We start from the raw sequence: 27,687 nt of genomic DNA on the forward strand, positions 1-27,687 counted from the left end.
AGACTTAGGATTTTGCAAATCAATATTTGAGTCCTCTGGTATTGGTCAAACCTGTAAATTGACTTGAGTAGGAAGAAGCCAATGAATCCCATTAGTCACTTTATGTAATTTATTTTGGGGAAATTATGAAATATATATCCAGATCTGAGTCGTCTTAAAAATATTCATTAAAACCTGAGTTTTCCATGGAGATAAAGGTTTGGTTAGGAATTGACAAAAAAGCAAGGGACCCTGGAAAAGTAACATCAATTCCTAATCCCTGTGTCACTGATACTTTATAAGTTATAGAATGCATTTAGGAAATAAAACACATGAGTGACGTGTTAGTCACCAAGATATCAGGACACGACACCACTTACATTTAGAGGCATTGATATTAGAATCCTGTTCAGTCAATAAATTAACTGAAATTGATAACCATTGTTGAGGGCTGCTGCAAATATTGTCAAGCCTGAAGGTTGGGTCATATGGGCCGGCCCTTTGATGAAGGAACAGTTCACAAAACTGCTTTTAACTAGTCTTTATTTTGACAGTCTTCTGGGTAGATCATGTAACAGGGTGTTACAAAACTCAAGAGAACTTTTATGAATACAAATGTCAAATCAAATACAGGTTTTCATTAGTTGTGTAAATTTTTACCTGCCAATAATAATAATAATAAAAAAACTCAGTCCAACAAATGAGATACAGTAAAAAATGAAGAATTTATTCTTTTGGCTCAGTAATGAAGTAGCTCACCATTCTTTTAGTAATAGCAATTCCCTGCATGCAGTTCATCAATACACTACAGTAAATAGTTTTGTAAAAGGAATGAACATTAAACTTTTGGTTTGTGCAAAAAAAATTATATCATGTTAGGTAATTGCACAACTTTGCCCCTTTGTTCCTGGCTAAAAAGGACAGAGCTCATGTTATATCCATGATAGGTTAAGTGCAGCAGGATTTAAAAAAATAAGCCTAGTCTGCGTATGCAAATACTACAAAAGTTGAGTTAAAAAAAACAAACTTCCATGAGTGAAGGATTACCTGCAGGCAACCAGAGTCGGTAGAAAATGGTCAGGGTTTGAGATTTTGACCAACATATCTTTTATTAGAATGGTAGAAAATATATTATAACAAAGAAATCCACAAAACCCATTGTCTAACTTTTATTTTAGGAAATTATCTGCTGAAAAGTCTTTTGGATGCAAAAGTTTGGAATTTTGATTAAAAATAAAAAGCAAAAGGATAAGGTAAAATAAATTGCCATGTCATCAACCTGAAAATAATTTTCTTATGTACAAATGCTGACAAAGAAAACTGATTATATTTTACATTATTTATATTTAAACAAATTTTGGACATTTTTTTTTTAGCAAACTCTGAAGTCTAGGTTTTAGTGATAGGCCCTATACAGTGTGTCTCCTTTAAATTAATAAAGACACATTGTGATATTCAAGTTGATTTAACAATGAAAAAACAAAGGTGTTTTAAAATAATATCAGTGAGATTTTCTTGACAGGTGGACAGAGAGCAGGACTGAATTCATTCTACCACCAACAGTGTCTCTTCTTACCAAAACGTGTGATAAATGGATTGATTAAAATAGAGTAGCTTAGGCAATATTAACATGCATTAGTGATAGCCTCCCAACTATTTCTGTGTGATGAATGGTACAGGCTACCTCTCTGTTGGAAGCTTGCAAAGACACATACACTGTGGTACATATTTGATTTAATAGAAGTTGTGTATTAGGCTATATATACGTTTATATATATATTTGCCCAAACATGCACCACAGGATAAAATAACTATTTACATAACAGAGGGTATTTAATTGACATAAACTGTCAGTTTTGCTGAGAGCAAAAAATGGCAACAAAATACTGCCACAGAAAGTGGAACACTATTCTAAAGTGATACTTTGGATAGATTTTTCTAGAACAGAAATATTAGATAACTTTTTGGGGGTGGGGGGCATTTAACCAAACTTAAATATAGAACTCTGAAACTTAGAATAAAATTTGCACTTATTGAAGCAAAATATTTTGCATAAAAATAATCCTTTTAAATATTAGTGGAGACTTTCCAGGCACATAACTGCTCAGGCATAAACAAACATAACAGACTAAAATACTTGTAGATAACACCATCCAGAAAGTAGAAGTATTCGAAACTGTTAACATTAGAATTTTTTGTTTTTAGTTTTGAGCAATAATTTTTTTATCTCTCAGGCAAAATATTTTTTTTGATTACTGGAGAAACTTGTGGACTTGGAACACAGGATTCTTATATATATATATTTTTTTCCCTTAACATAAAGCACACTTACAAAAATAGTGACATAGTATTATGAACAGACTATGAATCAGGGACCAGGAAGATCCACTGGGACAGATTTTTGTAAAAACATGGCAAACGTGAATGTTAAAAATCGAATGGATGGGAGTGTAGTCCGAATGGCGTTTGGTGGTGTTATCATGGTCACTTTCACAATGGAGTTCTCCTCAGCAGTGTCAGCTGGTAATGGAAGCAACAACCTCTTGTCAACGTTGATACCCTGTCTCACAGAGCGGCAGTGACAGAGAGGCCACTGTCTGGTATAGGCACTGACCTTCAGTATTTGTTGAAACAGTCAGTTTGGCATGGACCTCTCCTCGGAGTCCAGTTGACACATAAACTTTCCCTTCAGGGGCTGTAAACAATTGATCACAAAGATATTTCTTTGTTGCGTTTTACTTTTGATTTTCTCTGCCCTCCTTTCCTTTGCTGTCTTTTTCTGGTTTGTCTTTCTCAAACTTTTCCTTATCTGGTTTTGTCACGCTATCATAGGAAGGAGGAGAGGTGGTAGAGGAACTTCCATCTGTCTTTTCTGGGGTGGAATTCCCATTCAATTTGTCAATAACCATATCTCCTTTTATAGGCAAGTCAATCCTCCCCTTGATTGTCTCTTTGTCATATTTACTTGATATGTTTTTTAACCTTTGCTTTAAAAGATAACATCTGTAGTTGCGCTGAATGATAGCAGCAGACACCTCCTCTTGTTTGCGTTTCAACGTGGTGGTAATCGGCTCATAGGAGACTTTGGAGGGGTTGGAAGCCATGAACCGATCTTCCATCTGGATTCGAAGGGCATCCATCTCTCCGCTCTCACCCAAAACCCGCTTCGTAAAAGCAAATAAGATGTCCAGGCAGTGGATGCGGTCTCCGCTCACCATGGGCAGATCCATGGCAATGAGCTGGACTTTGTTTGGCTTTGCGATGAGAAGGGGAGGATCCAGGGCAGCCGCAAAGTCAGAGAGCTTGCAGAACTCTATGAACTGAGTGGCATCAGGGTCGAACTTCTCCCAGACCTCATAGAACATCTCAAAGTCGTCCTCACTCAGGGGCTCTGCACTTTCCTCCGTGGCGACACTGAAGTTCTCCAGGATGACGGCGATGTACATGTTCACCACAACCAGGAAGGATATGATGATGTAGCTGACAAAAAAGAAAATCCCCACGGATGGGTTCCCACAATCCCCCTTCACCGAGCTTCCAGGGTGAATTGCATCCGGGTCACAGTCAGGAGGTGCACTGTTGAGGATAGGTGCCAGCAGTCCGTCCCAGCCTGCTGAGGTGGTGATTTGAAATAGGCAGATCATGCTGTTGCCAAAAGTCTCAAAGTTGAACATGTCATCAATTCCAGCTTCCTTTTTAACGTAGGCAAAGTTGGACATCCCAAAGATGGCATAGATGAACATGACCAGGAAAAGCAGGAGGCCGATGTTGAACAGCGCAGGAAGGGACATCATCAGAGCAAAGAGCAGCGTGCGGATCCCCTTGGCACCTTTGATCAAGCGTAGGATTCTGCCAATCCTGGCCAAGCGGATGACTCGGAACAGGGTAGGGGACACAAAGTACTTCTCTATCAGCTCGGCCAGAAACATTCCTATGGAAAAGTATACAGAAGAGAGAGATGAACAGTGAGTGTATCAATGTTTATAGGAAAGATGTATGTGTGTGCGTCCTTTTTGTTTTGTTTTTTTGTTGACGCAGTTTCTCTGTATAGCCCTGGTTGTCCTGCAACTCACTCTGCAGGCTGGCCTCAAACTCCAAGATCCGCCTGCCTCTGCCTCCCAGTTGATTAAAGGTGTGTGCCACTACCGCCTGGGCTTTTTGCACATGTCTAATTAAAAAAATAATCTTACAAAAACTTACCTTAACTATACCTTTGAATCTACTCTAATATTAACATTTAAGTGTTTTTGAGTTTTATTCAATGGCACTATAATACAAAGTTATAAAGCAATACAGATTTTTCTAAAATCCAAAATAATCCAAAATATTACCATGCTAATTTATGGTTATAGTTTCTAGTTGTTATGCTTCACTACTATACATGAAATATAGCAATTAGAAATAAAGGTTATTTATGAAATAACTCATTGTTCTCAATGAGAGTGACATACTTTAGTTTGAGAAAGTGGACCACATCTGACCTATAGTTTCTAAATTTGGAGCTTTATGATATCATTTCCTCTTTCTGCCTGTTAAAACTCCACCATTCTTGCAAGAGTCATGTCAAATGTCATTTCTCTTTCTTCTGAAAGACTGTTAAATGTTTTGGGCAGTACTGGCTATTTATTCTTGATTTGTTTTTGAATTATATATAGTACTGTTTGAATGAAAATGGCTCCCGTAGGCTCATATGTTTGACTGTTTGGTCCCCAGTTAGTGGAAATGTTTGGGAAGAATTATGAAATGTGGTATTGTTGGAGTAGTATGGCCTTGCTGGAGTAGGTGTGGCTTTGTTGGAGTAAATGTGACCTTGTTGGAGTAGTTGTGGCCTTTTTGGGAGTAGGTGTGGCTTCGTTGGAGTGGGTGTGGCCTTGTAGGAGTGGATTGCAAACTTTTTAGAGTGGGTGTGTAAACTTGGTGTGGGTGTGGCTTTGTTGGAGTGGGTGTGTCACTGGGAGTGGGCTTTGAGGTTTCTAAAGCCCATGCCAGACCCAATCTCTCTCTCTCTCTCTCTCTCTCTCTCTCTCTCTCTCTCTCTCTCTCTCTCTGCCTGCTGCCTGAGGATCAGGATGTAAAGCTCCCAGCTACTGCTCTAGTGCCATGCCTGTCTGCTTCCTGCCATGATGGTTATAGTCTAACCCTTTAAAACTGTAAACAAGCCCTTAATTAAAAGCTGTCTCTTATAAGAGTTGGCATGGTGTCTTTACAGCAGTAAGACAGCGACCAAGTTGTACACTTACACTACTGTGTTATGAGGACGTATTTTTAAAGACACGTGCCTTACCCTTAAGCCTGACTATTTACTGCCAGCAGAACATTGTGCTTTGAGGGTTAGCCATTGCCATAGGCTCAAGTGTTTGGACCTTTGCCATGCTGCTGTTGGTGGTGTTTTGGAAAGTTGTGGAACCTTCAGGAAATGAAACCTTATTAGGAGAAATGGGTCACTGGGGGGAGGGGGGGCAAGGCTTGTGGCTTTATAACACAGCTCAATTTCTTGTTCTCACTCTCCTTCCCAAATGCAGGTTCACTTGAATCTGCTGCACCTTGTGCCCCATGCCAGGCTTTCCACACCAGGATGGAGTGTATCCCTACAACTTCCAGCCACAGTGTACCTGTCCTTTGTTAAATTGCTTGTCGGTTATTCTATCCCAATAAGGAGAACAGTAACTGATACAAAGCAGACATGCTAATTTTGCTTCCTGTTTTCTTCATCTATTCCCAGAATCCAGTACTAATACTTTAATTTCTAACCAGTTAACTTTGTGAATAAACTCGTTTCAAAATTGTATTCAAATATGTTAGCATTGAAATCTTCACTCTGCACACTCCATTTTCTCCAACTGCATTTCCATGGCCAGTTGTTGGCAGGATTTGGGGGAAATGTTCTCTAGAAGTACATGTCTCTGGGATTGAACTGTCCTTACCTACAATTGAGAGAATCACCACCACAAAGTCAAAGATGTTCCAACCGATAGTGAAGTAGTAGTATCTGAGAGAGATGAGCTTCAGCACAAACTCCCCCGTGAACAGGACGATGAACACAAGGTTGATTCGGGACAAAACCAGGGTCATGTATTTGCTCTGGTCGTCAGTTTCCACCATCATGGTGACCATGTTAAGGCAGATGAGGATCATGATGCTGATGTCAAAGACTTGTCTGGTTACAAAGTCAAAGACCATTCCTTGAAATTTGTTCTAGAGAAAAAGGGATATGAGGTTAGTGTACACATTGCACAAATAGTGATCGGGTAACATTGCAAATCCACACATGTCTCTCAGGTATGCACCCTCCTTACAGTATCCTAAATAATCTTTAAACTCCATTTTACTTCCTATTATTATTATTTTTTTTAATGAGAGGTACCCTACCACATGCCAGTAGCAAACATACTTGTTTCATTTGGGTCTCATAGGAAGACAGAACTGAATAAACCAGAAACTGGTGGAAATTGGCTGAAAATATGTAGAGGCTGTTTGGTTAAATATGATAATTTTTATAAAAAGGATTTCAATCATTAGTGAAGACTTCAGAAAAGGCAAATACAGACTTTTAGATGAATAATCTACTTCACTTATCAATAGTTTAAGAATTTCCTGTTATTTCTTATTTTCTTCCCTCAAATGATATTAGTTATATTTATTCAATTCTATTTGTTTATTTGTTAATTTATCGATTTTCTCCATCACAGTTTCCTATTTATGTTTCAACAAATGCATGAAAGGACTAGAAAGATGCCTCAGTAGCTAAGAGCCCTGTCTGGTCTTCCAGAGGACCAAGATTCAATTCCTAGCCCTCACATGGTAGCTGATAACTCTTAACTTTAGTTAAAGGGTATCTGATTTGCTCTCCTGGATTCACGGGTAGAGAGAAGACACATGGTGCACAGAGACATGCATAAGCAAAATGCCCTCCCACACATAGCTTTTTTAAAATGCATGAGACGTGAGGGTCTAATTAATACCTATTTCAGGAAACATGCTTTTAGAGTCCTGTGTAAATCCAAATGTAAATGCAGTTTTATTAGATAACTAAAAATATTTATAATAAATACACAAAATCCCATGGCTTATGGAAAAAAAATCCAAGGTCACAAACCAAGCATGTTTCCCGATATCAATGACTTTTGGTGAAGCAGGTTGGTTTATTCCTTTCCGTGTGCAGTGTCTTCCCATCTTTCCTCCTCATCTTAAAACTCCCAATTTCAATTGCTTTTAAATGCACAGTAAGAGGATATCACTGATAAGGTTCACGAAACTTTTCAATTGTGAGTTTTGCTGATCACAGGCTTTGTGGTCAGGGGTACAGTTACTTTATGGGCCTCAGTTACGTTTTTTTTTTAACCTGTCTCAGAGAGTAGATGAGTTAGGGTACAGTTCTGTGAGCATGACCCAGCATCATTATGCCACCCCACGTTAGGAGGTGTTACAGAATATGCATTTCAATGATCTTTATTCTCTTTCTGGTGAAACGAAATTTTGAGACAGTTTTTCTTTCTAAGCAAGTTGGGAACATTTTCTAGTCTCAAGAGTGAGGGAACCCCAAAAGACAAATGGTTTTCTCATGTTCAGAGCTTAAGTTTAATATATATCAAGTTATAGATAATATGGAGAGAGATCATGAATCTAGGTAGATAGGGGAGCATGAGAAAGGAATGGATGGGAGGGTTGGGGATAGAGCTTTGGAGTGAAGGTGATGTGAAAACAGAGTAGGTTACTACTTACAGGGGGGAAGGCAACCGGAATGAAAGGTGCAGAGGAAGTAAGGAGGGCAGGAGAGGGAGGTTATAATGAAGTCCAATGATACGTATGGAAATGCTGTAAAAGTATTGTTTACTTTGTGCGCTACCTTAAAAGCTAGTAACAGAAAGAAAAGCTGAAATGAGATTTATACTAGGAGGAAGAGAGAAGGGAGGAAGAAAGAGCAGAGAGAGGGAATGGTGGCGGAGTGGGCCATCTGGGAGCCTCCATCTACTTAAAACCACAGATGTCAGCAAGGTCAGAGGAGCAGCAGTCAGACATACTGGCAGCCGGAGAGTCAATCTTGATTTGGGGCCAGTTCCTGGGAACTCTTGGTGATCTCAACTCACCAACTATCAAGAACATCCCAGAATTTTAGGAACTTGACACTTGCTATCGAGTTTACATCTGTAGACTGTGCTGCACAACATGAAATTTGTGATTAGTGCTATGGATTGGTGATATCACCCTAGATGTTCTGATCCAGGCACTCCAATGAAAACCCTGTCTTAGAACCTTAATGAATACAAGATATCTGTCTTACTGCAGGCCGAGGGATGGGCTTCTGGGGTTTTTTGGAGCCAAGTTTCTTCATTGCATTGTAGTATTTTTTCTGTTCTTCTGTCATAAAGATGTCTTGACCTCCAAAGTAAACACACAGAATCACCTGGTTACAATCCCAACCTGTGTTACAACAGTATTTTAACCAAAGTATTTCTGAGGCTTCCTTTAAACTTTTCTCAATTTTAAATGGATTTTTACCTTGCTAAATATAGATTCATTATTCTGCTTCTCCAATTTATGTGAAATACTGCAGACTTTAATATTATGCAAAGCCCATAAGCATATAAAATTCTGATTAGTACAACATCCTAATTGGATCATGTTATGTTCACAATGAGTTTTAAGGTCCTCAAATATATTTTCATGGAGCGAGCCAAATATCTTTTTTTTCCTCTTTTACTGTTGAGAGTTTTCTTGCTTTATTCGACAATTTTTAGCATTGTTGTGTGTGTCAAACAATGTGATTGGTATGAGAATTGCATAGGTACATAACACAATGTCATGCTCCTTAAGTGGGTAGGTCATTAAAAAGGAAGTATGAAAAGGGGGAAAGGAAGAAAAAAGAGCAAGCAAATGAACAGGAAGAAGGAAGAAAAGTTATTGTAGACACAACAACAAATTGAGAGAGTCAGGCTTAAGCTTAAGGCTTTAACGGATAATAAAGAGTTTGCTGGGTAACACATCTCAGGAAGAGAAAATATCACATATAAGGCCACGGAGAAACCAGTGCATGTCTGAGTTCAGAAAAGGTCAGGAAGGTTCATGCAGCTTCCCTCTAACAAGTTCTGTTGATGACATGCGTGGATGAGGAAATGAGTAGGTAACAGGATAGTGGATAAAACGAGATGTGGGAGAAGATGAAGCTGAGATATTGGTGAGGGTAATTCCTGAAAGAACCCAGAAGCCATATTAAGTGCTGAATAATCATTGGCTGTCCTGAAATAATGGTTATATTTCTGGGTCAGGGAGATAGCTGCCCAGCAGATGAAAGGAAAGAAGCTACTGAGTAGAGGCTATAGCTTTACTGGCCCCAGAGTAAGAGTGCAAATAATATCAGCACAATCTAAGTATGTCATGACTTCAAGTATCTGGTTGGCTCTGTAGCACACAGGTGCTTTGAGCAGGGAAGGGTGGGGCGTGGGCGACACTCATCTTTTTCTTCTGCTGGTTGAAGTTGTCTATGATGACACCGATGAAGAGATTTAGAGTGAAGAACGAGCCAAAGATGATGAAGATGACAAAGTATAAATACATATACAGATTTTCTTCATATACAGGTTGAAGTTTGACCTAGACAATAGGGAAAATATTGAATACTATTAGCCACATGGACACTTGGACTAAATAATGCAGTGAGCACTGTTACTTCATATGAACTTCTCTTATCATGTCTTCAGATACTATTTTACAAAAATAATTATTTTCTCAAACTAGTATGACATTTGAGAATTTTACATTTGAAATCCAACATGTTTTTCCATTGTAGCCTACCTGCCAACTATTCCTCAGCACAAATAACACTGTTATAAATGCAGCTAACAGTTTGGGCCTGGTATTTTATTATTATCATCTCAACATTATTATTATTCCAACATTTTTTCGCAATATCTTCAGTTTGTGTTTGGAAAAGTTTTGATAGCAGAAAATCAACTGAGAGAAAAATACAGAGTAACCAGATGTGTTTTAACCAATTCTTTATATTTATACTTTTGAGACTGAGTTTCCTTGAAGTCTGCTCACTTGTCTGGCTATAATGTCCTTGGAAGCTGTTTTACAGCCTGGCTGATGATGTCCTCCAAAGGAGCAGAAAAACGAGTGTTTCCTGCATTGAGCTACCTTCCTACTCGGAATAGTTCTCTTTGCAGGGCTAAGCTATCCTGCATGTAATCTGACAACTTTTCAGAGTAGACATATTATCTATTACATATCATACCTATAGTAACCAAATAACTATCCCCACATAAGCACCCTGTCTTAAAACAATCATTTCTACTTGCAATGGTAAATACTTTGACTTTATGTAATATAGAATTCTGGGTCTCTCAGTTCAATTCTCACCAATGTTTACCTTGGACAATCTAGTAGCTGCAAATAGTGTCTGAGAGCTACTTACATCCCGTGAATCAACAGCTGCATACATAATATCCATCCAGCCTTTGAATGTGGCCTGTACACAATACAATAGAATTATTTATGAATGTCTCACCTAAATTTACCAGACATAAATACAACAACATTGTTCTAAGTATCTTTTCATATAGTACCATGACATTCTCTACTCAGGTGTTGAAATGGGTCAAATGAGGTGTTATTAAGTACCTCCCTACTACTGAATATCAAAATTTGTGTTCAGAGTTTAGAATTTCTTTTCTTTTCCTTTGTTGGGGGCAATTCTGTTTTTTTTTTCCTATAGCAAAACATAACTGGAGACTTGATTAATGAAAATCCCATCTTAATCTCATCTTAATTCCTTCCAACAAGAAAATAAAATCTGGGGTTGAAGCCTAGGGTTGTATTTAAGCGCAACTTATTTTCACTAATAATTGATAAGCAACTGTGCTGTCATGAAGTTAAAAAGAATAAGCACTACATATTTTGAAAAGTATCCCTTGAGATTTTGCATTTCAGCATGTATAATAATATCATATTATGTTAGACATTGCTATGGAAAGTATCTGGCTAAAAATTCATACATTTAATTCATAAACAGAATATGTAACCAATATTTCAATATACACAATTTTTACAGAAAAATAAAAAACTGAAATAATGGTCAGTGATATAACAAGGAAAATACAGAAGAAGAAATAAGAAATCCTGTGAAAACATTAAAAACTGCACTCCCAGGGGAAAATAAAAACTACAGGGTCACTTTCACAGCCAAGTAACTAATTTGAGGTGTCAACTACCTACCTACTTTTTAAGTGTGCCGCCTAAGACCTACTTTGTGATGTTCAGAGAGCATCACAAAGGGGTCTTAGGCGGCACACTTCTCAATGTTTTCAAGGTTCCTACAGTAGCCACTTACCACTTGCAACAATGCCAGGTAGCCCGCCCCAACGTTGTCAAAGTTGACTTTCACATTCTTCCACCGGGCTTGCTTGCCAAGAGCCTGACAGTCGCTGAAGTTGTTGACCTCATTCACGTCAAACATGTTGCCTGTTGTCATGTTAACACAGTGATAGAACTTTCCAGCAAACAGGTTCACCCCCATGATACTAAAGATCAACCAGAAGATGAGACACACCAGGAGTACATTCATGATGGAGGGGATTGCGCCAACAAGAGCGTTCACAACCACCTGTGGGAAGACAGGAGAGCCATGACTTGCTAAAGTAGAAGCCATCACTGACGTATATGCATTCGGCACTAAGACACATTTGGAAGGGGTTAAATGGGTATCTAGGTAGATTTCTAGCCCTAGAAAGCTTCTTCTAGTGTTTTCTACTGCATATTGACAAGGGGAGGCAAATGACAATACAGCTAAAGAGCTAAGCAAGGAAGGAGAACAAAATACCACAAAACTGAAAAGAAATGAACAAAACCTGAGATAGTAAGATGGAGTCAGAAATTCACGATGAGGAAAAAGTGCTGAGGGAGAAATATGCATTAAACACCGATGGTAGTAGTCATTGGCAGTGACATATTAATTTTTGTGAACACGAGCGAATTAATGATGACCTGAAAGAATTAAGTACACAACTCCTTCACAAATAAAGCATGTAAAGGGCATAAAATCTGTCTCCTCAGGCCAGGAACATTTATCTGACCATGAAGGTGAGGATGAAGGGTTTAAAAGTCTTGTTTAATTTCTTTTATTTTTGTATTAGAAAATCTCTGTCTCTTAAACACAGAATAAATTATAGGCAGAGGTAAGATTTATCTTTAGATGTAAGATGATCAAATATATCCCATTATTATTACTTGCCAACGCCTACATGTTCCCCTTAAGTCTATGTTCATGGTTTTTTTTTGCTAGGCTGATGTGTTTAGTGAGGAAAAGCCCAGCCTCCTTTGTTTCTCTGAATCCAGGAATGATTACGATGCATTTTAAGATCTCACGGATAGCAAAAGTAGCTTTTCTAACTTCACTTATCTTACTCTGTAGTGGATGACTCTGCTAAGGATTCCTACACAATAAAACTATTGTTTTATTTAAAAATATAGTAAACGTTATTTTAAAAAATTGTAAACCAGCATTAAAAAAATTGAAATCCAAAATTGTAGTGTTTTCCTATAGTAATTGAATTTTATTTCCTTTAGAAACTAAGTCATACAAATTGTACTTGTTAGTTTTCTTTTCAGATTAAAATTATGTACAGTGACCTCATTCATACCTCTACAAATTTTCTTATCTTCAGATAGATGTTGCTACATTTAGCTGAAATCTTAGGTATTCCATATGAATCAAAATACTAATCGTAGAATTTTTTCAGATAAGAGGAAAATTGTAAGTTTGCAGACTTGCTCAATTGCATTTCCTCTCTGATATCAGCTACAATTATGGTTGTTGGCCAAAGGGGTCCCATGGACACCCTCAAACAATCCAGGCTATTGCCAGGACTATAGGTTTCTCTCTTTGCAACTGACGGCAAGGCCCAATCGCCGAAGACAAGCCCCACACAACTGATTGAACATGGAGAAGTAAAGCACTGAGCCTTCACACCAATGTGCTAGCGTCGTTGATACAGGAAGGTACTGTGCAGGACACCAAAGCAGAAATGTACAAACCCAGCTACAAACCTTTTGATCCACAATCATGTCCTGCCTGCGAGATATGCTAGTGCAAAGGTGACACAGATTGTGTGGGAGTAACCAATCAAAATCTGACTTGACTTAAGGCCCGCCCACTCCACTAGATGGAATCCATATCTGGCACTGCACGGGTGACCAAGAACCTGAGAGACCTTGGGTAAAACCAAACAATCCTGTTCTAAACAAACAAACAAAAACAGCAATAAAATGACGTTCTGCTACACTCAGAGATTAGTGCTATCATCAGAGAAGCTTCTCCCTTCAGCACATGGGAGCACAGACAGACTCTCAGCCAGACATCATCCAGACAGTCAGAGATATCGGAACGCGCACTCAGCCCTAAATGCTATGTCACCATCAAATCCCCCTCCCTAGGGTGCAGGGAACTCAGCAGGAGAGGCTGTAGAAAGACTGTAAGAGCTGGAGGGGATGGAGGACATCAAGTAAACAAGACCCTCTAAATCAACAGGATCGATGTACATACGAACGCACAGAGACGGAGGCAGCGGGCACAGGGCCTGTATTAGGTCTGCACTAGATGGGGCCTTAGAGCTGAAGGAAGTGGGCACATGCCCTACTCCCTAACCCAGAGGCTTTCTCCAACTGATAACCAACCACCTGCGAAGGAAAATCTACTTTTCTCCAAGGGAGTCTCACTGGGAAACAAGCTGCTCTTAAGGGTAGGCAGCATGCCCAGCAGTAGATGGCCAGGAGAAAACAAAGTCAACAGGATCTTTGGAGCTTCCTTGTCTTATAATGTTGTATCAGGACTTTTTTTGTTTTTGTTTTTAATTTTATCTTACTTTTTATTATATATATATATATATATATATACATACATATATATACATATATATATTCTCTCTCTTTTTACTCTACAGGTCCTTTGTGAATATATTATGGTTTCCTGCTTAGTGTTTTTTATGGATCCCCGAGTGGGTCTCTGCATCTATATCTGTTTCTTGAACTCTTTTCCTTTTATTTGTTGTATCTTCTTCTGATGCTTTAGGTTTTTTTTTTCTGTCTTATTTTATTATCGTCTTTTAGAAGTCTGTTTGTTTTCTAATGAGAGACAGAAAGGGGGTGTATCCAGGTGGGAGGGGAGGTGGGGAGGAGCTCGGTGGAGGAGAGGGAGGGGGAACTGTGATTAGGACGTATTATATGAGAAAAAAAAATCTATCTTCAATAAAAAATAAAATAAAATAAACCTTCAACAAGAAGCCATGAAGCATGATAAAGGCTGAGATGATGTCAGCAGTAAAAGAAGATTGTTATTTAGAACAGATTTTTATGAATTTGTTAACATAAGCAATGAGACAGAATTTGCGACAGGCAAGCCAAGCGTGTCTCGGCTCACAGCGCTGCGAGAGCAGCTGGAGGGTGGTTTCATTTTCCACAATGAGTAAATTTCCCAGTCAAGGCTGAAGGGGTTTATTGCCCCAAACAAACCACCTCCTAACATAAAAATCCCATGGCCTTGAAGAAATTCAATATCCGTGTGCATTTGCAAAGCAGATTAAACAAAACTGGCCTTTGTGCACAGCAGTTCTGAAGGCGTGGCAGCCATGCATTTTCTGTCGTGAGACAAGATATACTTGCTAAGGGAGAGAGCAGGGGAGGACAAGGCTGGTACTGTGGAAAAACTGAACCTCACCCAGAACGTGTGCTCAAAAGATCCGTGAAGCAAAGCCGGCTTGTTAGAAATATGCTGCTAATTATCCTAGCAACTCAATTCGGATGTGAGGGATGTACCAGGTTTGCTGGGTGCTGTGATTTACATGAATTCAAGAAATAAAGCATCGCCTTTTAAAAAAATTTGTATTACTGATATGTTCTGAGGACTCAAACTTATCTACTGAAGGCCCTGGCAGGATGAATGTTGTCAGCTGTTGTTCCCAAGTGCCCGAGCAATGAAATTAAGAGCAGTGTGTGTGTGTGGTGGGGGCAGGGGAATGGGGCAGGCCTGAACTGTGAACTCAAGCCCCAGATGCTGGTATTTGCTCTGTCTCAATTCCTCAGTGTGTGTTTAAATAAACTGCAATTTCCAGAAGAAAAGCTTGCTGTTCTCTATGGCTTTAGCCCTGAATTATCTAATTCTGTGGAGACTGCTATGTCTCTGAGTCACTGACTGCATGGAACTCTGCCTGGAGCTTCAGAGAGCGCCACTGATTTTCCTTACCCTCATGCCTTCAAAGCGGGATAAGGCTCGGAGAGGCCGTAGAGCTCTCAATGTCCGGAGGGATTTGATGGCACCAAGTTCTGAGTAACCAAGGGCAGTGGCTACCAGGCTAACCAAAGAAACCTGCAGATGGAAAATAAACCGTTAATCTACCACAAAATAAACTGTTAGATCAAGGCACAGCATGTACTGTCCATTCTTTAGTGATAGCCAATTGAAGTGTGACTTGACTATAACCCTTCCGTCTTCATCTTCCACAGCATCCGACACTGGCTGCCTCATCCCTCCCTGTCCTTTCCCTACCAATAAAATGTGATACTTGTTCATACTCATTAACACTTACAGGGATGTCATGCCACAGGCTGGTTTGCAAAGTATGTGTATTTTTATCACTGATAATTCAGGGCTTAGTTCAAAATCCCAGTCCCTTTGCTTAACACTGCCAAATAAAACGTAAGACTTCTCTCCTAAATTGTATGGTATCAAGGTTGTGAATCCTAGAAATATTTGCCAGGTACCAGGGCTGGTCAGCTGGCTAGGTGTTTAATCTCTCCTTCCATATCATATAAGCATTTGATTAGGTGGGCGTGAAACTCTGCTCTTAATGTACCTAATATGGTTTGGTTAGATATACATTAGTGGAGCCATTGTCTCCTCACTGGATAATGTAGCATATAATTTATAAAATTCGAAAAAACAATGCTTTGGATTAATAAAGAAGAAAATTTATCTGAAAGCATTTTTATCAGAAGTAGATTTTTGATAATACGATACTTCTTATTCATAGTGATCACACATCTTTCTGGTACTTGTGATTAAGCTGAATTTTCGTTGAGTATATGCAACATTAAATAACACACATCCTTTTGGGGGTAGGGGAAGTAATTTGGCTTGATAGTCTTCCCATATACTTTGAGGCCTATATTCACAAGTCTCCAGAAGTCGGTACTGCTCCTGACACCTAGGTATTGGTGAGGAAGCTGAGCCTCATTCTGCACACATACATTCTGATAAAGACTAAAAAGCAAAAGAAAGGAAGGAAGACAGAAAGAAAAAGAGAAAAAGAGGGGATGAGGACATGGTTTAGCAGTTAAGAACAAGGGCTGTTCTTCCAGAGGACCCAGGTTCAGTTCCCAGCACCTACACTGCAGCTCACACCTATCAGTAACTTCAGATCCAGGGGATCCAATGTCCTCTTCTAGTCTCCTGAGGGTACCAGGCACACATGTGGTATACAGACATACATGAAGGTAAACACCGCCCACACAAAAAAAAATTTAAAAATTAAAAAGAAAATGGGCTAGAGAGATGGCTCAGAGGTTAAGAGCACTGGCTGTTCTTTCAGAGGTCCTGAGTTCAATTCCCAGCAACCACACGATGGCTCACAATCATCTATAGTGAGATCTGGTGCCCTCTTCTGGCCTATAGGCATATGTGCAGGCAGAACACTGAATACATAATAAATAAATCTTTAAAAAAGAAAACTTAAGAGCCGGGCGGTGGTGGCGCACGCCTTTAATCCCAGCACTCGGGAGGCAGAGCCAGGCGGATCTCTGTGAGTTCAAGGCCAGCCTGGTCTACAGAGTGAGTTCCAGGAAAGGCGCAAAGCTACACAGAGAAACCCTGTCTCGAAAAACCAAAAAAAAAAAAAACTTAAGAGAAAGAAGGAGCCGGGCGGTGGTGGCGCACGCCTTTAATCCCAGCACTCGGGAGGCAGAGCCAGGCGGATCTCTGTGAGTTCGATGCCAGCCTGGGATACCAAGTGAGTTCCAGGAAAAGGCGCAAAGCTACACGGAGAAACCCTGTCTCGAAAAACCAAAAAAAAAAAAAAAAAAAAAAAAAAAAGAGAAAGAAGGAAAAGCAGAACACACATCTAGTAAGAGGTGGAGTTGGAGGAGGCTGGAACCTAAATCATTTGACTTAAAAGCGTATTTCAACTTTTACATTCACTTAAAATAATGTGGTCCTCCTCAGAATCCCAGAACACACACAATGACTCCAGTGACTACGTTCTCATTCCTTGTATGGGTAACACATCACACTTCTTTGCTTGAGAAACATTGATTCATTATATTAATTCAATGACTTAAGCGCACGAGAGCTTAATTTTCTGTGTAAAAAGCTATTGGGAGACTAAGTGAATTCTCCCTGTGGTACTCCGAGGCAAGATGGAGTCAATGATCTGCTCAAGCACACGTGGCTTTGAGGGTGACAGAAGGACTTTAAAAGCATATGCAGCCGCTGTTCCTTCCTTGATTGATTTAGCATTAACTCACACATACAGTCTAAGAGAATAATAAATTACTTGAATGTTAAATTTGATCAGTGACAAGATTATTTATGATGCTCTTTATTTGTGTCCTGGGCTTGCTGCTACGGAAGAGCAGGGAGATTGGGAAGGCTATTAGTGAACTCTTTGGCTTCTATGTTCTCTGCTCCTTTATCTTGGGAGAAATTAACAATTCTTAAATTTTTTTCCTAGAGTTAATATCTGAAGACTTCTTATCCTCCCAAAGCCCTTTATTTAAGACTAGGGCTTTAAATGGAAGTGGCTGCATGACCTCATGACCCTAAAGGACATCAGCTCCTCATACTTTAAAAGGAAAGGAATAGCATTTCTTCTCATGAACAGAACCAGTGGGTTCTGGGAGCACACGAAGTCTTGGCTTTAAAGGCTAGATGCATCCCTGGCATTTGTTCGCCCTGAACTGGAATGGCAATGTTGCTTGAGAATCTGTTAGGAAATCTGAACTTCTAATGAAACTTAGGGTTTAGAAGACAAAATGTCAGATGTCAGATCTGCACCCCAGGCACAATCAGAGAATCAGAGCTGTGAAACTTATTAGTTTTCATATATATATGTTTGTGTGCATGTGTGCAGGACAGAGATTGGCACCGAGTACCTTCCTTAATCACTCCCTGTCTTATTTATTGAGAGAGAGCCTCACACTGAGTCTGAAGCTTACTGCTTCAGCAATATTTACTGTCCAGTGAGTTCCAGGATGCAACCACAGTTGGCTTTTTGCATGGGTGTTGGAGTTCAGAACACAGGTCTTTCTGCTGTGGTAAGCAGTTCACTGTCTTGTGAGATAAACTTTTTGTACACTGTAAAGATGTGTCTCTGCCTAAGGCACTTTCTGATTGGTTTAATAAAAAGCTGAATGGCCAAATAGCTAGGCAGGAGAGGGTAGGCGGGACTTCTGGGCAGAGAGATGAACTGGGAGGAGGAATCTAGATGTGTGGATTTTGCCAGCAGACTCAGGTCAAGTGGGATGTGCCATATTGGGTAGAGGTAAAGAGCCACGTGGCAAAACATAGATTAAAAATATGACTTAACTAAGTAAAAAGAGCTAGTTGGAAACAAGCCTAAGCTAAAGGCCAAGCTTTTATAATTAATAAGAAACATCCATGTTGTTCTTTGTGAGCTGGTGGTTCCCAAAGAAGCCAAACAACATTCCCCAAACTATTTTTTTAGCCTGCTTTTACTTCAATATGAAAGTTTCTGGGCAGATAATCAAAAATTGGCTGACCTTGTGGGGATTTGTAACAAATTTTATTTATTTGGGATAGTAAAGAGGATTTAAAAAATGGGGGGTTGGTGAATATTGACTGTAAGTTTGTTTAATCAAGTAACATAAAATGATTGTTTTTTCATGCAAATCATTCTAATAAGATTATCACAATTTTAGTAGTCATACAAATATTTTTCTGCTTTACATTTGACTGAAGTTAAAATGTTATTCTTTATAGGACAGAAATGCAGTTTATTGGATTAATTTATATGATTGAAAGTCTTTTTTTAAACTGAAAATAGGTTGTTTTCATGCAATATATTCTGATTACAGTTTTCCCTTGTACCTTAACATCAATTTTGAGATACTTTGACTCTCTTATAAGCAGATGTAAATTACTGAAGAAAGTTAATGATCTTAGAATACTTAGTTTAGAGGTAATGTTTTTTGCTGAGCCATGGGCAATTTATAACGATCACTTTTACTCATTATCTCATGTCTAACCTAAGAATAGGCATCAGGCAAGCTCCAAACTTGGATCTGGGCTCTCTGCTTACAAATCCGTGTATTGTTTACTTTTAGTTGGGTAAGCTTGTGCATAGCTGTGCAACAGAGTGTTCCAATCTTTTTTTTTTAGCAGAAATCACAGGAAGCATTCCATGCTAAGATGTACAAAGAGGAAGATAAGCAGCTCAAATCAATTGAATTCTTAATATGAATTTACAGGAACGTGAGCACATGCCACACCACACAGTAAACCTCCATGATAGAGACTTTCTAGGGTTGTTCAGCTGTAATCACACAGTTTTACACTTGTGTGTCAGTTGAGCATGAGAAATAAAGTCCTCTGGAAGGAGGGAATGATCATTCTGAAGGACACCCTGAAGTCTGTGACCCACTGACAAACAATGCAGAAGGAGTTAGTTTCCCTTCCAGATGGGTAAGGATAAATTTTTAAATTCAGTATAAGCAGTCGGTAGATTAAAACTGGGTACATCACCTCTGTACATTCTGATGATATACTTCAATCCGAAACACTTCATAATTAAAAAAATATATACCAGACTTTTAGAATGCTGTACTATGTATTTGTGCCTTTTTAATGGTAAAATCTAGAAACACTCCCATTGGAACTAGAATGACAGACTCTTCCCATCACTAATATTACTTTTTAATACTTTCTGGAAAATGAAGTGAGTAATAGAAACAAGAAAGTGGGAGAAGTCATAGTAAGTATAGTGGCTAGACATAAAAACACAAGAGAATCAAGAGAAAAACCACTATAAAGAATAATATAATCACTTTAGGTCATTGATTTTTTTCTACTAACTTGTTAAAAATTTTATATAGGGGACTTGGGGACTTGGTGGCAGCAGAGGTAGGGAGGGTACTTGTTTGGAATATTTTAACAGGGGATCTCAATTCCTGGTATACCCTTCACTGAAGACTGCTCCTCTCCTATTGGGGAAGGTCATACTCTTTCACCCACTGCACAGCTTTGAGAGGAAGCAGATACTTAAATAGCCATCCAGATTAGTCAAATCAACCCTAGTGATCAATGAGGTGACAGTTATCACAGCCAGATGGTCCTCACACCCTACAGGTGTGAGATTTTGAAATACATAATTTTGATTAGGTAATTAAAAAAACAATCCTAGTCACTTCCTGTTTCTGGCCAAGCTCAAGAATTTGAGACAGGGGATGATGGTTAAATTGTCAACTTAATACAATCTAAAATCACATGGGAAGAGAATCTCCATGTGGAATTGTTTGGTTGGGTTGGTTTTCGGGCATGATTTGAGAGAATTTTTTGATTAGATTGGGTTAGCTGAGGTCGGAAGACACTCCTTGAATGTGGGCTGCACTAACTCAAGAGCTGGCCCCGGGGGCTGAATGAAAAGGTGTTTGGGTGGTATGATGCCACAAAGCAGGTCTCCCCAAATGGCAGCGCTGCTGACAGTGTCCTAAAATGATGGTCCAGACCCAAACCAGGCCAGATTCTTACTGAGTAAACAGAAGGACTACTATCAGGTATACAGAAACCTATATAAACTCAGTATTCCTTAGAAACCCTGTCATGGGGGAAGCAAGCCAGTAAGTAGCAATCTTCCACAGCGTCTGCATCAGCTCCTGCCTCCAGTCTCCTGCCTGCAGTTCCTACTATGGTTTCCTTCGTTAGCCAAACAGTAACACATGCAGGTTCTTCTTAAACTCAAATTCCAACCTATCACTTGAGTAAGTATTTACTTATGCTCCCTATTTGGATGAAACTCACAAAAGAAAAGGACGGCAAAGAAACATAGCAATGCTAACAAAAGAAGGGACCGCGAACAGATTAATTTGAATCCATGGATCACAGAAAGCCCAGAGACATGACTTTAAAGAAGCGGCAGAGACCTGTGTGTCTACAGTAGTGAGAAAGAAGTTTGACGAACACTCAAAAGTCTCTGGACCCGGAGCCACTAGGTTCCTTGAAAATAGGATGGGGCTACCCAGAGAAGTGATTGCAAGTCTGTGTGCATGAAAGCTGAGTACTATTTCTTGCCTCAATCCACCCTGTCCAGCCGTGCAAGAGAGCAAAATGCAATGCTCTCTTCATAGCCGAGAGTGAAATCTATCCTTGCTCAAGAGATCAGAGTGTAGGTCCTTAACTGCTTGAGTTGCTCTGTCACACAGCCAAAGCCTCTTCAATGCCTCATGCAATTGAGATTTTCAGTGAAGCATGTGAAAGTGTTGGAGTGGCATGTGGGTTATCGAAATATTTCTCAGGGAAGTGGAACCTGGGAGGTCAGCTTGTTGGGTACACAGGATGAGGACAGGTTAGATAGGTTTAGGGGCGGGGACCTCAAAACTAATAGTTCCAATTCTTGAGCTTGGCCAGAAACAGGAAAGGACTTTGATTCTGTCCTAACGACAGGTGGTGAATGCCAGAGGGAGTTCTAATTTCTTCCCTCTCTAGACCTAAATGAACACCCTGTTTGCAGGTTACCTGTGAAGTTTTCACTAAAACTCCATCACAGACAGACATTAATTCCTTATAGTGAACACTCTGGAATTAGCTCTCTGAATTTTTATGGTAGAAATGGATACATATGTATATATACACACATGTACTTACATATATTTATAATTTACCATATACACCAAATTATATATTTTATACTATATAAACACACAAAATTATGTTTTATAATTTATTGTATATATGATAATAACATAATTTTGTATATTATGTTATTATAGATTTACAATTTATTATATATACTAAATTATGTTTTATAATTTATTGTATATACTATATATTATATATAATTATTTTTATATATGTTTTTATATACTCTCTATATATGTATATACTTGCTCAATTTCAGCCCATCTCCTAAATTATTTTATAGCCTAAACACCTTTTTTTATTGTTGAAAAGATTAATTTTAATTCTTCTTTTATCTCTCTTCACTGTCCTAGGATTTAATTGAAAATAAAGCTTTTTTTTTCTCATGGAATTTTTTCTGTGCTACTTTGAGTAAAAAGGAAGAACTTCCCAACTTTCATATTTGGGTCAGAAAAATGGCAAATATAGGAAGATATGTGTCCTGTTTGTAAATACTGAGACCCAGGTATCACCCCAGGGCAATTAGGGTCTCCGCTCTTGAAGAGGAGACTGTTACAATAAACTTGCAGGACACTGAGGATGATAGCAGGACTCTGCTGAGGCCCATTAAGAGAAAGCTGTTTGCTTCTCGTTGGAGGGATGTACTATTCCTCTGGCCCTGGGGGAAGACCCAACGTTGTGTTCTGCTCCAGAGACTGGAACATTACACACTAAGAGTTAATCCATGTGGCCTGTCAATCACCTGGCCAGGAGGTCAGCTCTCAAGAAGGCTGAGTCACCTAAAGCCATGCCAAGAAGATGAGAAGAATAATTATTTCTGTAATGAGATAATGTATTTATCTCCCCCAGAAGCCTTTTCCCCACTCAGCCACTTGAAGAAATTCCACCAGGCTGGTATGTGGCTCCTCTGTCCCATGGCCTGTCTGCTTTTCTGAGTATCAGTTAAAACAACAAAGTGTAACTTTCATCTTTTCCTTTTCCCTTTTTCATATACAAAGGCTGGGCACGCTTTCCCTGGCATTCTGGGCCTTCTCGTTCTTCTTTGAAAGCCTCCCCCTGCCCCCTGCCCCCCGTCCTTCTATCACGTAGTCCAGGATTTACAGTTACCCACCCTATTGTATTTCTCTGAGACAGTAATAAATTTGTCCTGGAGCTTTATTTTTGGTTTCTTTTCTTTCTTATTATTATTAATGAGACGTAGAAAGGATCCACAATTTGTCCTGTGACAATAGGGAGAAATTCTTTAAAAAGTCACCTGCATCCCTACCAAAGGCTGATGACGGAATTCCAGAGTTCCAGATCTGAATTAGAGCAAGAGCGCACTAAACCACCTGGGGCCATCTGGAAGCCTAGATCACTCACGGGCCTTTGCTTCATTGTAATAAGATCTCCGTATCGTTAGCATTGAAACACTATCTGCTCCCTTCATTCACAGGATGTCATGAGAAAACATAAGGGCAGAAAAGACGATGTTGTGTGGTGCTTTTTCCTCTGGGTATGACGGGGTACTATGGACTTTTCCCCTACTAACCATGGCGATAGTTGACAGTCCTGTGATAATGACACTCCTTCCCTATTAAGGAGAACGGGAGGGTCCAAAGCCTCTCACCTGAGATTCCAGCTATTGTTTCTCTGCTTCCCTCCCTTAGCTGTAAGGGATCTGGGGATATATTAAAAGCGAAAGGTTAGTTGGAAACTGCTATGCAGTTCCGTGAGGTCACCATCCACGACGGAGTGGGACCTGGCTGTGGGTCTATGCTCCTGTTTAAAACCCCTCACCTGTGCTCTCTAAGAAGACCCAATAAACACACTATATCAAGTTGAACTTTGGTGAAATCATAAATTCGGTCTGCCTTTAGTGCCCCCACAGGCGAGCTGATGTTTGTCTGTGTCACCCCAGAAAAAATTAAGGCAGCAAAAGAGTAACCTTATTGTAGGAAAACCCCAACACATTCCTCAAATCCCGTGTCTTCTTGCCTTAGCTGATAATTCTTTCCCATTCAAGTTTGTCAAAAGGAGCCATCCAAATCTCTGCGACCTATAACTCCCTCCTTCCTCCACCCCTCCCTCCCTCTTCCCTTCCTCTCTGATTGAATGCAGAGCTTCATTCATGCTAGATAAGTATTCTATAAGCTCCAGCTCCAGCCTTGCTCCTTTCTCTTCACATACCCACAATCCCTTAAGTGTGTGCTTTGTCCTATAGTAAAATTTCTCCCCGTTCGTTATTCTGTTTCATCTTTGATTGTTTGCTTATTTCATTACTGGTGACATGAAGTGGGAAACACTGGGTGGAAGCCTCAATTTGTTTTCTGAACATGAGAACCACCCCCTCAACACACACACACACGCTGTTCACCACCAGTAAAAATGGGGTTTATACCGCAGGACATTTAGTCTAAGGCTTTTAGAGCATATTTGTGGGTCTTTGTGTACTTGATTAGAGAAATCACAAGGCTCTCAGTTATGAAAATGCATGTATCCTGATGATTGCAGTTTTGTCTGTGATAGTGAGAAGATGACCTGAATGCTCCTCTCTGGACAAAGGATAAGTCCAGCGTGGTAGATGCATCACTGGGGAGTGCTATGAGGTACTTATAAGCCATGACTTCCACAACTAATTCCATAAACATCCGAAACACTATTTTTGTTGGTTTAAAAATGAGCAATTGGAATCATATGATCTCTTCATATTTACTTCTTTGATCCTCTAAGGTGATTACAACAAAAATCATGCTGCGTGTTACTTATGCTAAAAAACAAAATCACAGTGTCTTTGTTAATGGGTACATCATCTTTAATCAAGTGCAACCTTGGATTTGAAGCGTCGATTTGACTGTGAAAATGATTATGTCTGTTAATGATGTCTATAATTACAAGTGATGAAGATGAGTTTGCTGATGGATAATGTTATGTTTGCATGAAAACCTGCAAGGACCATACAGATGCTGGTTGTTTTAAATATATTTCAAGTAAATATTAATTAAGTTATACATTTAGTCTAGCAGCATTGGTAAAGAGAGTTTGTATATTTCTGGAATATTACAATATATTATGCATTTTATGAGGATGAGATCATTTTGATAATAGTTACCCAAATGGAAAAAGTGACCTGTCTTGGACAATCATGTGGTAGACAGAAGCATGGGTTAAGACGGCCTTCTTCATTCTAAGTTGAACCATCATGCTGGCTGTGGGTCTCTTCCTCTCCATTCTTTACTCATTCTTTTTTTTTTAGACCTTTATCCCATCACTTCCACGTGACATCTTTTATCCACAACACCGTTGACCTCTCCTTTCTATATCCGAGCTTCTATTTTCTGTACTCACACCTCTAAACCCTTCTGAAGCCTTTGAGCGGGGGGATGTCTTCCTTTAAAAAAGCCCCACGTACAATCGGTTTTCCTGTAAATTATGACTACTTAGTCCAATTTACAGTTTGTTTTGTTTTGCTTTTGCCCGGCTTCTTCATGGTAAAGTGCAGATTTTACTTCTGCATGCCCTTTGTTAGTTTTCACTCTGCCTAGGTGAGGGAAAGCATGTCTGTAGCTTCAAAAAGCATCTCTCACTGGCTAACACCTATATTCATACATGAATCCGGCTTCGCTCATGAGCTCAAGACTTGTATAAAATTCACCATCTCCTCCTGACTGTCTGATAAACATTCCTCTCCTAAACCACCATCCACTCCCTGTGCCAAACCTGTTTTCTGATAGCCTGCCCCCCAGTTGCTGGTTCTGTCTGGTACATATGTGTTTAAGGTAGAAGAAAACCTGTGTACGAAACCTACTCCGTTTCTTCACTGTGTATACCATGTTCATCAGTAAATCATGACCTTGATCGGAAACAAAGTCTCCTCTTTACTGAAAGACTAAAATGACTTCCTCATCCATCTCCTCACTTCCATTATTTACCTTCCTTCTTCCAAATGCCATTTAAAAATGTTGATTACATCTCTGCACCACATGATTCCCCAAGTCTCCCTCTTGTAGTAAATGGTCAAAACGTACTGCATACATAATTACAATACCTAGTGAGGTCTTTAGTACCTTTCAGACTCAGTTTCTGTCTTTCTCCCTTGTGTTTCATTCTGGGCAAGCACAGCAGTTTTCTTCTCTGTCTAGTGCATTTTCACTCTCATCCTCACATTAGAGCCAAATGACTCTTTTTCTCTCTTCTCTCGGGTCTTTGAATGGAGGCTTCCTCTCTCTGACCACCTCTCAGGGACACCTACTTGGACAGTGCCTTCCTGACAATGACTTCCTGCTCCCAACCCAGAGTCACATCCTGTCCCGTGATAAGCAGTAATCTTCCATTTAGACTTGGTTGTTTCCATAATCGGAGCTTATTTACCCTACTTCCCAACCTATGGAATACAGTTTTTGCTAGAAGTTGACCCGTTTCCACCTGTCTCCTTTGTCTACAAGACCTTAAGTTTCCTATCAGGTTTTCAAACAGATTTCCTGAGTAAGTGGATTGATTTTAGGAGATTAAAAAGACCATTGTGGCCTCATTTTACATATAGGTAGGATTTGGAAGAGGTTACATTTTTTTAAAAACAGGTACATGCCTCAAGTATATGAATGCATTTTTCAAAGATATTGAGTATTCCTTGTTGCAAGTCCTACCTTACTGTGGCTCTTTAGTATAGGTTCAGCAATTTACTTTTAAGATATTTTATTTGGGGGCTGGAGAGATGGCTCAGAGGTTAAGAGTAGCCATTGCTTTTCCAGAGGAGCTGAGTTAGATTCCCAGCACCCACATGGTGGCTCACAACCATCTCTAACTCTAGTTCCAGAGGATCTGATTTCCTTTTCTGGTTTTTGTGGACTCCGGGCATACATGTGGTACACAAACATGCATGCCACCAAAGTACCTATATTCATAAAAAGGAAAATAGGCCGGGTGGTGGTGGCACACACCTTTAATCCCAGCACTTGGGAGGCAGAAGCAGGTGGATCTCTGTGAGTTCGAGGCCAGCCTGGGCTACAGAGCAAGTTCCAGAAAAGGTGCAAAGCTACACAGAGAAACCCTGTCTCAAAAGGAAAATAGTAATAAAAAAGGTATTTGTTTTTTGAAAAATAATATTAACCTAGTATATACTGTAACTCAGTTGATCTAGTTCTTTGAAGATAAGTTGTTATCAACAATTAACATTAATTTATATATTTCAGATCTTGTTTGGGGTTAGTAGATAAAAATCTAATATAAAGCAACTTGCATAGAAGGAGAAGAGTTTAACTAATAAGTAATTTTTTTACTCACTAAAAGACAAATAATTTTGGCATAATTGTCTTGCCCTTTTAAATATTACTCAATAGAATATACCAAAGTGCCTATATTACATATTTTAAATATGATACAAAATCTTAGCCTTGAGAAGTTTTTGCGTTATACTTTTGTTTTCTAAGTAAAGGAAATCTACGAGGTTACCTCATTAATAAACGATTGTCATAAATGACAAAAGTAATATATGGACAGTTACATAGGAAATATAGGAGGAAAAGGGAGATCTGAATTGAGAATCAAGAAATTTGAACACAAGTGTCGGCTTTGTGACTAGTAGTTATTTCAGGAAAATTATTTAAACTTCGGTTTACTAATGTGTAGATTACAATAAAGGCTAGCTTTAAAGATCCATTCCAGCTACATAACAAAGGACATTAAACTTTCCTTTGTGCAGAAATTTCCAGGACAACCTAAGATACATCTCTATTATTCATGAAAGACTGGCCATGGCGATTGGAAGTCATTTATGGTGTATTAAAAGAAACTTAATGGAGGATTTCTGATGAGCTCAGATGGTTGACCACATTTTGGCTGTAGAATAAAGACAGTAGTAGTTGGGCAGA

General features: G+C 39.3%; 1 protein-coding gene across 8 annotated transcripts in view; it reads right to left on the bottom strand.

Moving 5' to 3' along the window:
• Nucleotides 1-505: 505 nt before the first annotated feature.
• Scn3a (sodium voltage-gated channel alpha subunit 3) overlaps nt 506-27,687 on the bottom strand; it is a 112,065-nt gene continuing 84,883 nt past the window's right edge. For all 8 annotated transcript variants that reach the window (XM_052726496.1, XM_052726500.1, XM_052726498.1 and 5 more), the window contains 7 exons: nt 15,215-15,337; nt 11,309-11,581; nt 10,394-10,447; nt 9,433-9,570; nt 8,261-8,365; nt 5,904-6,174; nt 506-3,910 (listed from right to left, as the gene is read on the bottom strand). In XM_052726496.1, the coding sequence (XP_052582456.1) occupies nt 2,715-3,910; nt 5,904-6,174; nt 8,261-8,365; nt 9,433-9,570; nt 10,394-10,447; nt 11,309-11,581; nt 15,215-15,337 (2,160 nt within the window). In that variant the 3' untranslated portion in view covers nt 506-2,714. The remainder of the gene's footprint in view (nt 3,911-5,903; nt 6,175-8,260; nt 8,366-9,432; nt 9,571-10,393; nt 10,448-11,308; nt 11,582-15,214; nt 15,338-27,687) is intronic.

This window comes from Peromyscus californicus, unplaced genomic scaffold (assembly GCF_007827085.1).
Source record: "Peromyscus californicus insignis strain IS unplaced genomic scaffold, ASM782708v3 Scaffold_7__1_contigs__length_154581171, whole genome shotgun sequence".
Taxonomy (NCBI): Eukaryota; Metazoa; Chordata; class Mammalia; order Rodentia; family Cricetidae; genus Peromyscus; species Peromyscus californicus.